This window comes from Rattus norvegicus, chromosome 3, assembly GCF_036323735.1.
Source record: "Rattus norvegicus strain BN/NHsdMcwi chromosome 3, GRCr8, whole genome shotgun sequence".
In the NCBI taxonomy this organism is placed as follows: domain Eukaryota; kingdom Metazoa; phylum Chordata; class Mammalia; order Rodentia; family Muridae; genus Rattus; species Rattus norvegicus.
In genome coordinates, this window is record NC_086021.1 from 167138966 (window position 1) to 167155274 (window position 16309).

At 47.4% G+C, this 16309-nt stretch overlaps 1 protein-coding gene and 1 long non-coding RNA gene across 6 annotated transcripts in view; one reads left to right on the plus strand and one right to left on the minus strand.

The window, feature by feature from the left end:
• Nucleotides 1-10219, plus strand: part of Rprd1b (regulation of nuclear pre-mRNA domain containing 1B) — a 46276-nt gene extending 36057 nt beyond the window's left edge. For all 5 annotated transcript variants that reach the window (NM_001098727.1, XM_039105089.2, XM_006235412.3 and 2 more), the window contains one exon: nt 7842-10219. In NM_001098727.1, the coding sequence (NP_001092197.1) occupies nt 7842-7991 (150 nt within the window). In that variant the 3' untranslated portion in view covers nt 7992-10219. The remainder of the gene's footprint in view (nt 1-7841) is intronic.
• A 3047-nt stretch (nt 10220-13266) lies between these two features.
• LOC108350509 (uncharacterized) lies at nt 13267-14569 on the minus strand. Its single transcript, XR_001837335.3, has 2 exons — nt 14038-14569; nt 13267-13850 (listed from the first exon to the last, which is right to left on the minus strand). It is a non-coding gene; the product is annotated as an uncharacterized LOC108350509 (long non-coding RNA).
• Nucleotides 14570-16309: the final 1740 nt, after the last annotated feature.

Below are 16309 nucleotides of genomic sequence, written 5' to 3' on the forward strand. Positions count from 1 at the left end.
GGCACTATTAAGAGGTGTGGCCTTTTTGGAGTAGGTGTGTCACTGTTGGCATAGGCTTTAAGACCCTTCTCCTAGCTGCCCGAAAGCCAGTCAGTCTTCTAGCTCTCTTCAGAACAAGATGTAGAACTCTCAGCTCCTCCCGCACCATATCTGTCTGGATGCTGCCATGATTCCTGCTTTGATGATATTGGACTAAAATTTAGAACTAGTAAGCCAGCCCCAGTTAAATGTTGTCCTGTAGGGGTTGGGGATTTAGCTCAGTGGTAGAGCGCTTGCCTAGCAACCGCAAGGCCCTGGGTTCGGTCCCCAGCTCCAAAAAAAAGAAAGAAAAAAAAAATGTTGTCCTCTATAAGAGTTGCCTTGGTCATGGTATCTGTTCACAGCAGTAAAACCCTAACTAAGACGACCTCCCAACTCTGTTCTTCTTGAATCTTCCCCATTCCACTGCCTGTCTCCACCTCTGCCGTCACCTTCCCTCTGTAGCTTTACTTGCCAGTTACTGGCTTTTGGGAAACAATCCATTCTTCACTCATCAACCCTCTAATGTTTCAAAATGCAGCTTTGAAGCATACTGTTACCCTAAACATTCTCATTGCCCCTAAAATGGTCCAAATCCCCACACCCGCCCCACCATGGCTTGCCTTCCCCATATCTCCTCATAACCCAGAGCTTGCCTCTTCCAGCCATGGCTTGCCTCCACCACATCCCCACCAGCCTGTGCTCTGGTGCTTGCCCTTGTTGGCTTCTCCTCTCTGGCTTTATGTGGCTTGTTTCCTCCACCTGCCTCTCCTTTAGTTTTCACATTTCCCTTCTCCTACTCATCGTCTGTCTGTACCTCGCTGACTCTTTGGGCAGCACGCCTTCCTAGCCCACCCTGTGAAGCCAAGTGCCCTCCCTGCGCATGTTGCCTCAGCCTCCACTTTATCCTTCAGAGCTCTCCATCTCTTGTGGATCACAGTTACTCCGTCTGTGCCTAAACCTGCCTGTATCACCATTCTCACACCACTAGCCCTCTGCGGTGGTTTGAGCATGCCTGGCCTAGGGAGGCACTCTTTGGAGGGGTGGCCTTGTTGGAGAAAGTGTGTCACTGTAGGGATGGGCTTTGAGACCCTCATCTTAGATGCCCAGAAACAGTCCTGGCTTCCTTTGGATGAAGATGTAGAGCTCAGCTCCTCCTATGCCATGCCTGCCTAGACACTGCCATGTTTCTGCTTTGATGATAATGGACTGACCCTCTGAACCTGTAAGCCGGCCCCAGTTAAATCCTTCGAAGCATTGCCTTGGTCCTGGTGTGTGTTCACAATAGTGGAAGCCCTCCTTAGCTCTGCAGTCAGGGCTGGTCACAGCCTGATGGATCCGAGCATGGTTAAGAGCCTGCTCTTTAGCAGGAACGTCTCCAGTCTCAGGCTGTCCCATGTGCTCTGGGATCACCTTGTAGACCAGTTCTTCCTCTCTCCAGGCCTACAGATGAATGATTTGGAATGTGGTGCCATTTAGGTGAAAATTTCTATTTTTGTTTTTGTTTTCCCTCCTAGTTTTGAGGTAGGCTTTTAGAGAAAAAGGGTGCCTCCGGTCAAAGGGCCTTTCATACACTCAAGGCAGTGTCTGAGAAATTTGCTGGACTGTAAGGACAGTCGAATAGTTTATGAGAAGAGGATTTTGTATTTCATTAATAATTCTTTTTCTTCAAATCTACATGTCTCTTAACATATAAATCAGAAAAATTAAATATTGCTCATAACGTAATAGTAACTAGGAGGGCTGGGTGTTCTTTTTGCCTCAGATCTGTTCATTCACACCAGTTCTGTCCAAGTCACTTAGTCACCCACAGTACAGCCATGGTTTCCATTCCTGTTACATGCCTATAATTTCAGGGGAAGATGGAGGCTAGCCTGAGCTACATAAAACCCTGTCTTTAAAAAAAAATGGTGTTCTGTATTGTGAGGGTCCCATTGCACACGCACTTGCATTGGAAGGACTCGGGAGTCTTTTCACAGTGCATTTTAAATGTGAGGTTTGTTTGTTTGCTTGCTTTTGTTTTTACCTCTGAGGAACTGGAGGTTAAATGTGGGACCTTGAATATGACACCACAGACCTGCTCTCTTTTCCTTTTCCTTTTTTAATTTTGAAGCAGGGTTTTACTAAGTTACCCAGGCTGACCTTGAATTCCCTCTGCAGTTGAGGCTAGGCTTAAACTCCTTTGGAGTTCAGACTGGCCTTGGACTTAAGCTAAGCAGCTGGGATTATAGGCAGCCACCACCAGGCGTGACTTCAAACTTGTTTGTTTTTCCACCACATTAAATTATCAGGAATTGCCTCGTCTTAAAAGTTATTTTGTTTTGTTTTGTTTTTCCTTTTCTTTTTTCTTTTTTTCGAAGCTGGGGACCAAACCCAGGGCCTTGCGCTTGCTAGGGAAGCGGTCTACCACTGAGCTAAATCCCCAACCCCAGTAATTTTGTTTTTACCTTTACATTGCTCTCAGTATAGACAGGTAACTTTGTATTCTTGCCTTGTTTGTGAAAATCTTTATCAGATTTGTTTGTTTGTTTTAATTATTTTCTTTTTCATGGGTATGCATGCTTTGTCTCCATATACATGTGTGCATCGTGTGCATGCCTGGTGCCCACAGTGGTCAGAAGAGTATGTCAGAGTCCCTGAAATTGTAGTTATGTACAGATGGCTGTGAGCCAATATGTTGGTACTAGGAATTGAACCCAGATCCTCTGAAAGAACAGCAGGTTCTCTTAACCTCCAAACCATCTCTCAAGCCCTAAAACTGGGGTTTTTGTCGTGGCAGTAGATACACTTGAGGATCCCCAGAGGAAAAAGAAGCACCCAGAAAAAGGTTGTGTGTGCTCCAGTTTTTAAGAAGCCCACTGCCATGTGACAGATGGCTGGTGTCTGGTGCGTGGATGGGTGTTCAGAGGACATTTCATGTGCTCCTTTGCCATTTGTCCTTGTGTGCACTGTGTGCATGCTTATCAGTGGCTTTAGTGATGGAACTGGCCAGTCTCAAACTGGGGGGTGCAGCCACAGTGTCTTCTTCTCCTTGTATCTCCCCAACATCGTATTCAGCAGCTCCAGCCCTGCTCTGACACCCAGACTGTATCGTTTTGAGATGTGGTAGCTGCCCTGGAGCTGGCAGGGAGAGGGGGACAGGTTAGTGGTGGCTTTTGTTCTACGTGGAACTGTGAGAAAATGTAAAGCAGCATTCTTGTTTCCAGTATGCAGATGTAAGTGCTGTGCTTTCAGCCAGATAGATGGTTGGACAGATGTGCTTCCTGCGGCTCTGATTGACAGAGCAGGTCCTGTGCCCCATGGAGGATAAACCTGGAGGCATGGGAGGGCTTTGGCTAGGTTAAACCACATCTAGGTAAAAGTTTACTTCCTTTTTTCTTTTTCCACTTCCTGGTGCTGCCATTGGAACTGAGGTCTTGTGCTAGGTAAGTGGTCTGTTACAGAGGCTCAGAAGCCGGCTTCTCCACGTTATAAAGTAGCTCTTGGAGTTATGTTCAGTGTGGTACCACCATTATTTAAAGCAGGGCCTTTCATGAGCTGCATTGCACATGGTAGTCCTTCATGAGTCTCGTCCAGAGGGAGTCATGCCCTGTGTCCCATAGCACAGCAAAATGTGGTAAAGGTATGGGGCCCCATAGATGCTTTTCAGCTCTCAGGCCACCCGAGTGTTATACTTATGTAAATACTGTAGCAGGGAGACAGTGGGCTTGAGAATGGTCAGCGTTTCTCACGTGAGCTGCTAGAGGAAACACAATTTTGTTTGTTTCGAAAATGGCATTCCTGTGGAAAGGTCACTGTGCTGTCAGCCCTGTCATTTTTAACCCGCTTATCCCAGAGCTCATCTACAGCATGTCAGGTCTGCCTCACTGCCCTAGCCATAAAAGGCAAAGAATGTGGAAGGCCCTGCTCCCCCAGCTCTTTGTCCATTGCCGTGCTGCCTGTGTTCAGTCATGCACTTTGTCCTGTAGTTTGTGACTGTGAGGCAAGCCTCCAAAACTTTGCCAAGAGCATAAATCCTAGACATTGTCTCAGAATACACCTAGGCTGTCTACAATTGAAACATTACTTGGCAGCCACAGAGACTCTAGAAGTTCATCACAGCCCCCTGGATCTTGACTGTGGTGGTGGCAGAAGGTCAGATGTGACTTGGCCTGCTTCAGGTTTCTCTACTGTTATTCAGTGGACAGGCCGGTGGCAACTGCTGGGTGCTGAAGTATGGCCAAATAGGTAGGAAAGGAGTGGGACTGTTGGGGTTGCCTTGGCTTCTCAGGGAAGGCACCCGTGAAGAAAGCAACAAAGACCTTGTATTGTGGCTGGGAGGATGGCTGCCAGACAGACCACAGACCAGCAAAGCACTGTAGCAACAGCATCCTGGGGTGCCCATGGTGTGACTCCTAATATCTTAAATGCATGGACCAAACAAGGAGGCACAAGCAGTAGATTCCATGCTTGGGTCAGGATCACACACAAGCGTAGGAGACTCTAAACAAATAGCCTGTGGATTCTGTCCTTGCCCTGTTTGAGTGGCTTTTGGTGTGCCAGAGATACAGGAAAACTGCAGCCTTTGGGAATCAGAATGCTCCTAGTGGGCCTCTTCACGGGAACTGGTCTGCGTGAACTTAGTCACTGTTATATCGCTGTGAAGAGAGGTCATGACCAAGATAACACTTTAAAGAGAAAGCATTTAACTGGGGGTTGGCCTACAGTTCCAGCGGCTCAGTCCATTATTATGGTGGGAGCATGGCAGCACACGGCACTAGAGCAATAGCTAAGAGCTGTATCCTAAACTGAAAGTCTACCCCCAGTGACACACTTCCCCTGCAAAGGCCACACCGACAATAAAGCCATACCTCCTAATCCTTCTCTAATAGTGCCACTCTCTAGTGACCAAGGACTCAAATATGTGAGCCTGAGAGGGCCATGTTTACTCATGTCAGTCATCACAAGTAGCATTGTGGAGGGGGCGGAGTTGTGAAGTGCACTGTTCTCCAAGGGAGCAGCATTTCAGCAACAGCTTGAGGACCACACACTGCCAAGAGGAAAGACGGGAGAATCTTTGATTTTCCTGAGCTCTTATTTCTCTCCTTAAACCCAGAAAACTGGAAAGTTCTCTGGGGGCTGGAGTGGGGAATACACTCCCCTACCTTGGGAAGTGTCAAACAGAAGAATTAGAAATGGGAGCTGACGTTACACTCAGCTTATTCTTTTTGTTGGGCTTATTCTTCAGTGTGTCGTTAGGCTGTGACAGCAGTTAGCGTTGATTTCGTTTGGAAAACCTGACCCTTCACCAGGAGAAGAGGTGTAGTCTGCTCAGTGACCATAAAAGGGCAGCTGCAGCTTGACCTGTCCCCCTGTCTGTCACTCAGCCGGCTTGCTCAGCTGCCCTGTGGGACCCTTGTTCTAAGGCAGTCTTGACTTGCGGTTAGGAACTTGGAGGCTATACCTGGTTATCCTGTTGAGTACTTAAACCTTTTGGTCTTCAAGGCTTTCATTTGTTCTGCTTTTGAGACAGGATCTCTGTGTAGCCCAGGCTGGCCTCTAATTCATGATCTTCCTGCTTCAGTCCTCCAAGTGCTGTGATTAGTAAGTAATTCATTATAACTAGAAAGAGACCACTGGCCTGACGACTTAGATAAGCTCCACTTAAGTACTGGTGCAAGCAGACGCAGGGGACCTAGGCCTTGTAGAACCCAGGCTTAAATGTGGCTTACATTGCAGGAATGAAAGTGTTGCCTAAACACTTAAGTTTGAGGAAGATTTCTATACCTATTTTTGTTCTCTGTGTTGCTACTTTACCCTGCTACTGTTCTGGGCACTGTGGGGTGTGGCAGATGTAGAGTGAGGTGTGTATGTCCAGAGCTTCCTGGTTTGATGGAAGAGTCCTCATCATTAGTTTATATAGTTTTCCATACATCCTCAAGCTTGTCTCCTGTGTGCAAGGTATTTGGGATTGAAGAACTAAGAAATTACTGCTGAGTATAATGGTGCACACCTTTAATTCCAGTACTTTGGAGGCAGAGGCATGTGGATCTCTGTGAGTTCAAGGACAGCCTGGTTTACATAGTGAGCTCCAGGACAGCCAGGACTACGTAGTGAGATTCGATCTCAGATCTCCCTAGTCTCCCAAAAGAACTGAATTAAAGACAGGGCTTCATGCCAGGTGGTGGTGGTGGCTAAATGACTTTAATCTGAGCACTCAGGAGGCAGAGGCAGGCAGATCTCTGTGAGTTCAAGGCCAGCCTACTTTGCAGAGTTCTAGGACAGACAGGGCTACACAGAGAAAGTGTCTAGAAAACCAAAAATAAAGGAAAAGAAGGAAGGCAGGCAGACAGACAGACAGACAGGTCTTCATGATAAAGGCTCTTTCTACACTTCAGGCAGGAAGGAGGAAATGTGTCTCATATAGGACGGAAGCGGCAGAAACATTGTAACCTGTAGCCTCCGAGTCTTCCCAGTGTTTTGGGTGCTCTCCTGTAAGAACGTTTAAGCAGCATGGGTCCAGCCTTGAGAACTTCCTTATCTTTACAAAATGCCTTGTTGGGGGAAAATAAGGCATTTCTAAGCCTTGGGCCTCACATCGCCCAGTGTTTTCTCATACAGATTTATTAGAAGTGTTTGTGAGCTAAGGACAGAAAAACCCACCCCATTTCTATCATTGGGAGTCATAAACTCTAGAGGAATGTAGAAGTCCATGTGACTGAGGTTACCTTAGAGCAGGTACTGGGATCTCCAGTGAAACAGCAAGGGCGTAGTAGAACAGCAGTCTGGGTGGACACCTGCTCTTTGGGCAGCACTAAGTGGATTTTTCTCAGACAGGTGAGCTCAGCCAGTAGGTAGAAGGGCAGAAACAGCCTTTGCTAGGACCCAGACAAGCAAGAGACAAGCAAGAGACCCTCCAATGCTTTGGGCTCTGACTCACAGTGATAACAGGGCACATTGTACCTTTTCAGTGAAGAGTAGACCCTAGGTCAGGCTGGCCACATTCCTAGATAAACTAGCACAGAGCCTCTTCCAAGTACCTAGAACCCCAGGTGGTGGTGGCAGGAGGCTGTTGGGGCACGTGGAGAACTTGCTGTGAGTGGTTGATCTGGGGTGGTCTATAAGCTTTTAACACAAAAAGTGTGCTTTCATCCCTCCTAACGCTGTGGCCCTTAATACAGCTTCTCATGTGGGAGACACCAACCATAAAATTATTTTTGTTGGGCTGGAGAGATGGCTCAGCGGTTAAGAGCACTGTCTGCTCTTCCAGAGGTCCTGAGTTCAATTCCCAGCAACCACATGGTGGCTCACAACCATCTGTAATGGGATCTGATGCCCTCTTCTTGTGTGTCTGAAGCAGCGACAATGTAGTCATATACATAAAATAAATAAATAAATATTTAAAAAATTATTTTTGTTGCTACTTTTATAATTGTAATTTTTATACCGGTATGAATTATAATGTAAATATTTTTAGAGATAGAGGTTTGTCAAAGGGGACGCAATCCACAGATTGAAAACTGTTGGTCTAGATGAAGCTCTCAAAGATCTCAGCAGCACGTGAGCGCCTGTAGATCTGTACAACTGTGGAGGACCAGGTAAAGGCATACAGCAGATAGGTCACGGACTTTTACTTCCCAACTTCATGTGCTGGGCTGCGCGTCCCTTCACAGGCTCTCAGCACTACGGCAAAGCTGGGCCGTGGGTGCCTGGCAGCCGCAGTGTGGTCCTGGTGCTGAGTTGCTCTGCCAGTCTGCTGGGGGATGTGGAGCAAGCTGGTGGGTGAGTGGCATGGGCAGCGCAGCAGTGTAACCTGGGGTCTCTTTCTCCTTTGGCTTTTCTAGGAATATAAACAGAAGCTTGCTCGAGTAACCCAGGTCCGCAAGGAACTCAAGTCCCACATTCAGAGCTTGCCGGACCTCTCACTGCTGCCTAATGTCACAGGGGGCCTGGCACCTCTGCCCTCTGCTGGTGACCTCTTTTCAACTGACTAAGACAGGTATCATGCTCCAGGTTCCCGTGTGTGCCAGAAAAAAGAAGCGAGTCACTGTTGGAGACAGTCCCCTGCCCCGGCTCCTTCTCTTCAGCCAGCATCTGCCTCAGTAATGAAGCGGGGAACTCTGACTTCTCACTCTCCTCCGGCTCCCTCCTGAGCATGGTTCAGAACCGTGCAGATGGACTCAGTTTTGATTCGTATTTGCTAAGAATACAGACTCTTCCTCCCACTCACGTTCTCTTCCACCGCTGCGTTTCCATTCTTAGCTCTCTTACACCCACAAGCCATGAAAATCATGTGTACTTCTGGAAGCTTTTGAGATAAGCTTGCCTCGGTGACAGCACATGTCATGGAAGTCTGAGCTGGCCTTGACCAGGTTCAGAACAGGCTTCCAGTGAGGGCTGGGCTGCAGGAATTGGCTTTCCTGGCCACCCTCTGCTCACAAGGTCGGCAGCACAGCTTGCCACAAAGAGATTGCCAAATTGCTGACATCTCCCGACCTGAGCACGTCTAGTAGAGAGGGTAGGTGTGTGTGTCTGTGAACGTTCTAGAGAATCTGCAATAAGGTTCAAAGCTGATCTGAGACCTAGAGTACAGGTACAGAGTGGCAGGGGTCACGAGTCGTTGCCTGGCTTCTCTCCACAGCCTTCCCTGCCACACTTCTCAAGGTTCCCGGTTTCAGAGCACCTTCCTAAAGCAGGGCCCCTGCCCCTGGTGCTGGGAAGGGAGCTGTTGGGACAGTGCGCCCCGAATAGCGCACCCCAGGCTGATGCACCTCCACAGCCCACAGCTGGAGTCCGGGCCTTCCCCCTCCCACTGGGGCTGGAGCTTACAGTTAGAGCACCATGTGGACATACATCCCCAGCATGGCGGCTAACCTTGAACATCTACAGCTAGGACACTGAGCCTGCCAGCATCACGCTGCTCTCTGCATCCATGCTCCCACGCAGAGAGGAGAACTCATACAAAGACCTCTCCTCCAGCAGGGGAAGGAACAGAGGGAGACTGATTGGGGTTTTAATTCCATTATCATGCCAGCTGACCTTGTGACCGAATGATGTGGTTGAGATTTTTACGTCTCGTAAAGATTGGGCCTGCACCTGGAAGTGATTGTAATCTGGCAGGCTTGTTTGACATTGGAAAGGGCAGAAACCCTTTTGTCCTCCTAGTGTAATAGGAATTGTTGCCTGGAGCTGAAGTCCAAAAGCTGTAAGAAGGAATTCAGTGAAGGGACCTTGAGAAGCTTCATTACTTTAAGTTGCTGTTTTCAGGATCACCAAAAAAGCACACATCGTTTTTTACATGTTAAAGCAAACCTGTGTCATTGTAGGCAGGCTTCAGTCTGAGAAGCCACCCTGCCTGCTATGAGGTGAGACTCAGTTCCACTGTGTCCAGCCTGGTCACTGTGGAAACTGTTATCACATCGAATGCAGGCTGCTGTTTGCTTGTTCACTCTGCCTCTTCTGTCAGCATCCTTTTCTCCAGAGGCTACAGGACAGCACTGACTTGGGTGAAATCCCGTCTCTGCTGCGGAACACCTCCCCACACACAGCGCCACTATACTGTCACGTGCACACCATCCTCAACTCCTCCCCCAGACACTGCTTTCCCACGAGACAGACAAAAGATTGTAGCGGCTCTGCTCTGATGACAACTTGATGGAGTCGGCTCAGTGCTGTGTTTTATTCTTTGGAGTCTGACAGCAATCAGTGTGTAACTCTTAGAGCAGGATCAAGACACGAACCAGTAGCGATTATGTAAATGAATGTGTTGGTCTCTTAACACCAGTTGCTAGCAGACTTCTGTAAGGAAGTTAGTTTTGTTTTAATGAAATGCTTCAGTTTTTTAATCTTTCTTGTTGTCTGCCTCTCCTTCCTCCCCTCCCTCAGTCTCCCAACTGTGTGCTTACTTCCCTTGTTTAACTTAAGTGAAACTTTTGTCCCTGAGAGTTGATCTGGTGGGTGGGGTGGGTGACTTCTGGTTTTGTGTTTCTTTAGGGGATCCATAGGCCTCAAGGATCTTTCCTTTAGGGTCATATTCCTCAGAAAGTCTTCAGTCTTTCTTTGTTTTTGTTTTGTTTTTCCTAAAGGATATTTTTAAAGCTTAAATTTGTATATTAATTTAGGACTTTATTTAGAAGTATAGGCTGCCATTGGTGACAGCAGTATATTCTGAAATGTCTCATAGATATATATTTTTGAATAAAGATGGTGTTGTTGAACAACATTCTGTGATGTTTCTTCTCCCTATCTTAGTGGTCATCAAAGGAGCGTGCTGTCTACACAGAATCTTCCCCTTGGGACTGGTAGTGGTACATACGTACAACAACAGGATGAACTTACCCTCCAAGTCTTGGAGCTTGATTGGCCAGTTAGCAGTCCACGCCCTGTGACAGAGAGGGCCAACTGGGTTTCATCCTTGTGCAGGAGTAAAGACTGGCTGGGGTGGGGCTGGGGGATTGGTGACTTACCCCAGACACACAGGATAGCTTGGGAGGGTCTTTGGTTGCAGCGTTGTCAGTCACACCACCCGGCCTCGTGGGAATTGTTTGATTTGCAGTACGTTGAAGCTGCTCTTGGAAAAATAGAAAATAATCGAACACCATCTTTTTAAAGTGTTTTCATGGACTTCTCTTGGCGTTGGCATCCTATGAAACACCCCATGACTGAGTATTATTGGTTAAAACTCAAAGTAATAGAAAAGGCCCTGGAGACAGTGTCCTCTGAAGCAACTGATATGTTTGGAAATGGTTGTCATCTTCCCACTAAGTTACGCTGGTGGTACCTCCCTGGTGTGGTTACCTGTTTCTCATGATGCAAGGAACGTCCTTCTTAGTAATGGTGGTCCATCAAGACCATCTGCAGCTAAAGTTCAAGTCCACTGTCAGGAAAGTGTGAGTTTTCACCTGCTTGTGTGTGTGCCCACCTTGTACATGCCTGGTGCCGCCCGTTGAGACCAGAAGGTGCCATTGGAACCCTTGGAACTGGAGTCACAGTTGTGTGCTGGGATCAAACCTGCGTCTTTTGCAAGAGCCATCTCTCCAGCCCTCCTCCCAACCCCCACCAGTGTTACCAGAATAAACCATTAATAAAGGTTGAGTGTAAAGTGTGAATCTCAGTAAACAAGATCTCCTGTGTCCCAGCTTTCATGACCCTGTTAATTCCTTCCCTCCTGCCTATAAATACTATGTCCATAATTCTCTCTTGATTTTCATTCGCATGCCTCTGAGGCCCTCACAGCTGGAGATGGAGCAACTCAGGAGCTGACAAATCTGCCAAAACGCTACCTTGTATGATTAGTGCCCTTAACTCCACGTGACCTTGCTGGAGCAGGTGCCTGCCCCTCTGGGCCTCCGTTTTCCTGTCTTTGAGAAGTGCTATTCCCAGGCTCTTATGCCAGCCTCGATAGCTAGGGGTAGTTGCTGCTGCCATGGTCTTTGACAACTCTGGGTAGCATGTCCTGGGATGCCAGTAATACAAATGTGGCAAACGACTAGGGTCTTGAACTGCTAGACAGGCTTCAGTGATACCTTGGAGATTAGGGTCTGCTGAGGCCAGGAAGACGGGGTGAGCACTGTGGTTTGCCAGCTGTCAGCTGTCCTGGGTTTATTTGGGGTCTTCTAGAAAAAGCCATTTTCTGGCCTGGTTTTGTTCTTTCTCCTGGAATAATTTATCTGACTGAATTTATTTCTCACCACCTCTGTGAGGTTTCCCATTTAAAAAATCAGTCTTCTACTCTCAGGCACAGATTCAATTAAGAATCCATTATTCCACGGCCCAGTAGGTTGGGATTCATACAGCTTGACGTAGTGTTGAAAGCCCAGTTTGTTCAATTTTTTTCTTAGACCAAAATAGTTATTTTGCATTAAAAATTCATTCCACGACTGGTTTGATAAATATTAAAATTAGCATTATGAGTCAATTCATCTTTAACAAAAATAAAAATAAAGGGCAGCTTTGGAAATTGCTGTCTTGTCTCCTGTGATGACCTTGGGCAGGTCTCCCAGCAGCCACTTAGGCACTTGGCTGATTTTCATTAGGTTGGCCAAGTAACTGCTAAGGTCCTTTCAAGGTCTGAAGTTCAGCCCCTGGACTTCCTGAAGATTTCTACCTGGTGAGGATCTTACTAGTGACCTTGGAGTCTGCATGATGCCCTTCACATGTTTTAAACACTGGCTGTGTGAGGCTTAGGAAATAGTTACAAACATACCTATTGATAACTTTAAGCACAAGGTCTGTCAGGTGGGCCTGGTACCAGCTCTTGAGACAAACTAGGGGCTCAGTGATGGCTGTGACTGTTAGATAATGTATGTGGATATTTATATGCACAGGCGATGGAAGGCTGTATGTCATAGGTGATATTTCTAGTAAAGGGAGCCATACTCTAACCCCCTCACCTCAGGGTGACACATTAGAACCAAAGGAAGATATGTGGAGTAGGAATTCTTTCAAAGATACTACTGGTCAATGTGTGGGATCTCCCAACATCGAGGGATGGGTACCAGCAGCCTCTTCCACCAAGACAGATATGAGGCCTCCATGAGCTCGGAGTAGGCCCTGTAGTGTGCCAGTCCAGTGCGACTGTGCCAGTAGTCGGTGCACAGATGAGCAGTCCAAGAAAAAGTGCGGCCCAGCCTGGTGGTGAGGCCTCCACTCCTCCAGTCTGTGAGGGCAAGATGGGCGAGAGCAGTGCTCACATTCTGGCATGGTCCGTCAGGATATGCTGGGGAAGGGCCATAGTGAGCTAAGTCAGGGAGAGGACATCACTCTGGAAGACTGGGATGGTGTGAGCTTGGGTGGTGGACGGCGAGGTGAGCACACCCCAGAGGAAGCTGAGGAGCCTCGGTCAGGCAGGCTGTGACACGGCCCTTCAGAAAGGACCGCTTCTCACTTTCCCCTTCCCTGGCACCACTCAGTCCCTGGAGGGGTTAGAGCCTTAAACAAGGTCTCCCTGTGCTGTGCCAGTGTCTCGCCTGAAGCGGACCAGGAGCTTAGCTCTGTGTGTAAACAGTTGGATTGGGGCTGCTTGCGCCTTAGTTAATACTCTATAGGGAAATGTGGGGTCCTCGGCCTTCCGTTGGTTGGTTGAGGCACTTGCCCCCTCAGTGGATTTCAGTGCTGCTGAGACTGGAGTCCGACCAGCCTTCCTTGTATCCGGTTGGTGGTTTATTTTAGGACCTTCAATTCTCCATTCGCTGCTGTATTTCTATTACCCGGGATCATTTCCACAGCACTAAGCTGTTAGTATGCTCACACACTACCCTTCTCTGTGTGTTACGTCAATTCTTCTTTTTATTGTGGTAAGATACACAAAGCAGGATTAATCACCTGGCCCATTTTTAATGCCATTTGCTGCATGTGTGACCGATGTGAAGCCAGCACTACTCTCCAGTTCCAGAACATTCTCACCCACCTTTAGGAAACCGGATACCCACGAAGCAGTCACCCCCACAATCCCTCGCTCCCCTGGCAAACAACTTGCTTTTAATTTCTTTGAATCCCTTAATCTAGATATCTAAAATAAACAGATTTGTACGGATGTGATCTTTGGGCCTGACTCTCTGCGCTTGGCACAGTGCTTCCTGGTTCTTCTATCTGCCTTCATGCTGGGTGTCGGGTCTCATTCCTTTCTAGAACGGAGTGACATTCTGTTGTGTGGGCGTGCCACGTTGTGTTTGCCAGTCAACTGGTGGACCTTTGGCTTTGTTGATGGAGCTGCTGTAAACTCATGTCCTGGTTTGCACACCTGTCCTTAATCCTTCAGGTATGTGCCTCGGAGCGCAGTGGCCTGGTCACAGGATAATCGATTGCTTAACTTCTCATGGAAGGTGTGAGTTGAGTTCTCTGAGGGTTAGAACCTGTGGAAAGGAATTGTAGTGTAAAAAGGAACCTATTAAATTGGCTTACACACTTAGAGGCTGGCTGGTCCTTGCCTATATGCATGCTAGAGAGCCCAGAGACCCCGGATCTGCCCACCCCAAGAAGCTAGAAGCCTCAGAAAAAGAGGGACTGAGCCGATAACAGTCCCACTTGGAGGCTGAAGACCTGGAGGCTTCCAGGAGTCACAGGCTTGATCACATCCAGAGCGGTCAGATGTTCATGGGTGATGGTAGCCACAGTAGCAGCGAGCGTGGTGTGTGCACGTGTTGCTTCCTTCTCCCCTTTGGTTCCATTTGGGTCCGTTGCGCAGTACCATTCACGTTCAAGCTGACCGTTTACCCTCAGTTGTTCTCATACAAACCATCATTCTCTTGAGAGGTTCTCACCCAGAATCTAGAATGCAGGCTGCTTTCCAGCCAGTCAGGGTGACAAGATCAGTCGTCATGAGCAGCTTTCCACAGCACCTGACTGTGTCCATCTGTGCCAGCGATTGGCATATTCCAGATTCTTGGCATTCCTTACTGTGATTTGATATAATCTTTATTTTTTTTTCTTTTTTTCGGAGCTGGGGACCGAACCCAGGGCCTTGAGCTTGCTAGGCAAGCGCTCTACCACTGAGCTAAATCCCCAAACCCTGATATAATCTTTATAAAGAGTGGTCATTACCACTATAAATGAACACACACACACACACACACACACACACACACACACACACACACACACGAGACAGAGGAGAGAGATAATGGCAGAGACTGCTGTTTTATTAGTAGTTGGTTCCTTCTTGTGCGTGGAGGCCATCAGTCTTCTACTAAGGCCACTGTGGACCACATGAGGCCCACACCTGTTATGGGAGGCAACCAGCTCTACTTGTTCCAGAAATACCTTCTCAGAACTCTCAGGGACAATGTTTAAGTATCAGAGCCTGTGGCCTAACCAAGTTGGTACAGTTTCTTAAAGTTTTTAATATTTATTTATTATTTATGTTTATGAGTATTTTGCTCCCGTGCGTGTCTGTGTAGAACGTGTGTCTGGGGCCTTTTGAGGTCAAAGGGCATCACATCTCCTGGAACTGGAGTTACAGATCTTTGTGAGCTGCCATGTGGGTGCCTCTGTCTCTTGAGTGCTGGTATTAAAGATGTCTCCCACCACTCCCAGCATTAAATATCCCTGACCTCAAATAATTCTTTGTGTGTGTGTGTGTGTGTGTGTGTGTGTGTGTGTGTGTGTGTGTGAGAAAGAGAGAGAGAGAGAGAGAGAGAGAGAGAGAGAGAGAGAGAGAGAGAGAGTTGTAAATCACCATGTGGATGCTGGGAATTGGACCTAAGTCCTTTGGAAGAGTAGCCATTCCTCTTAGCCTCTAAGACATCTCTCCAGTCCTTTGGTTTCTTTTATACAATTGTATTTAATAGTGTGTATGTGTGTGTGTTGTGAGAGGTAGAGTATGCCATGGGACAAGTGGAAGTTGGAAGATGATTTTTGTGGAGTTGGTTCTCTGGATTCTGGGACTTGAACTTGGGTCTCCGAGCCTGTGTGGCAAGCACCCTTACACGCTGAGCTGTCTAGCCAGCCCACTCTTGAGAACTCTCCCCGGTGTTTTCTATTATGGTTGTACTAATTTTTGTGTTTCTAGCAACTGTGCACGAGAGCTCTCTGCCCCACAACCTTGTCAGCATGCATTATTTATTTCTTCTGTAAGAGCCATTCTAACTGTAAAGTGGCATCTCGTGGGTTTGGTCTACATTACCGTGCTGGTGAATATTTTTTTCATATACTCGTTAAATACTTTGGTGTCCTTTTTTTGAGACATGTCTGTTCAGAGCACTTATCAATTTTTAATTGGATTGTTACTGCTTCACTGTTGAACTTCTGTTTGTTCTGGACACTAATCCCTTGCTGGAAAAATAATTTGCAAATATTTTCCCCCATTCTCTAAGTCGTCTTTTGTTGATTGCTTTTAAGTTTGATATAATCTCATTGGTCGATTTTTGGTTTTGTTTCCTGGTCCTGGCAGTATTTGTGGAAGAAATTATTCTTTCCATTTGAATGGTTTGGGTTTCTTCTCACAATCTTGTTTTATTTGCCTCAGAGCTACCCTCTCCCTCCTACTGGACCCTGGAGACAAGGTCTTACTATCTAGCCCAGGCTGGCCTCTAACTCTCTCGTCCTGAGTTCTAGGATTACAGATGTGCATTAGCACATCTGGTGCTAAACACTTTAAAATGGGAATTTAAAAGTTCATTTGGGGGGTTGGGGATTTAGCTCAGCAGTAGAGCGCTTGCCTAGCGAGCGCAAGGCCCTGGGTTCGGTCCCCAGCTCCGAAAAAAAGAAAAAAAAAAGTTCATTTTGGGGGTTGGGGATTTAGCTCAGTGGTAGAGCGCTTGCCTGGCAAACGCAAGGCCCTGGGTTCGGTCCCCAGCTCTGAAAAAAAGAAAAA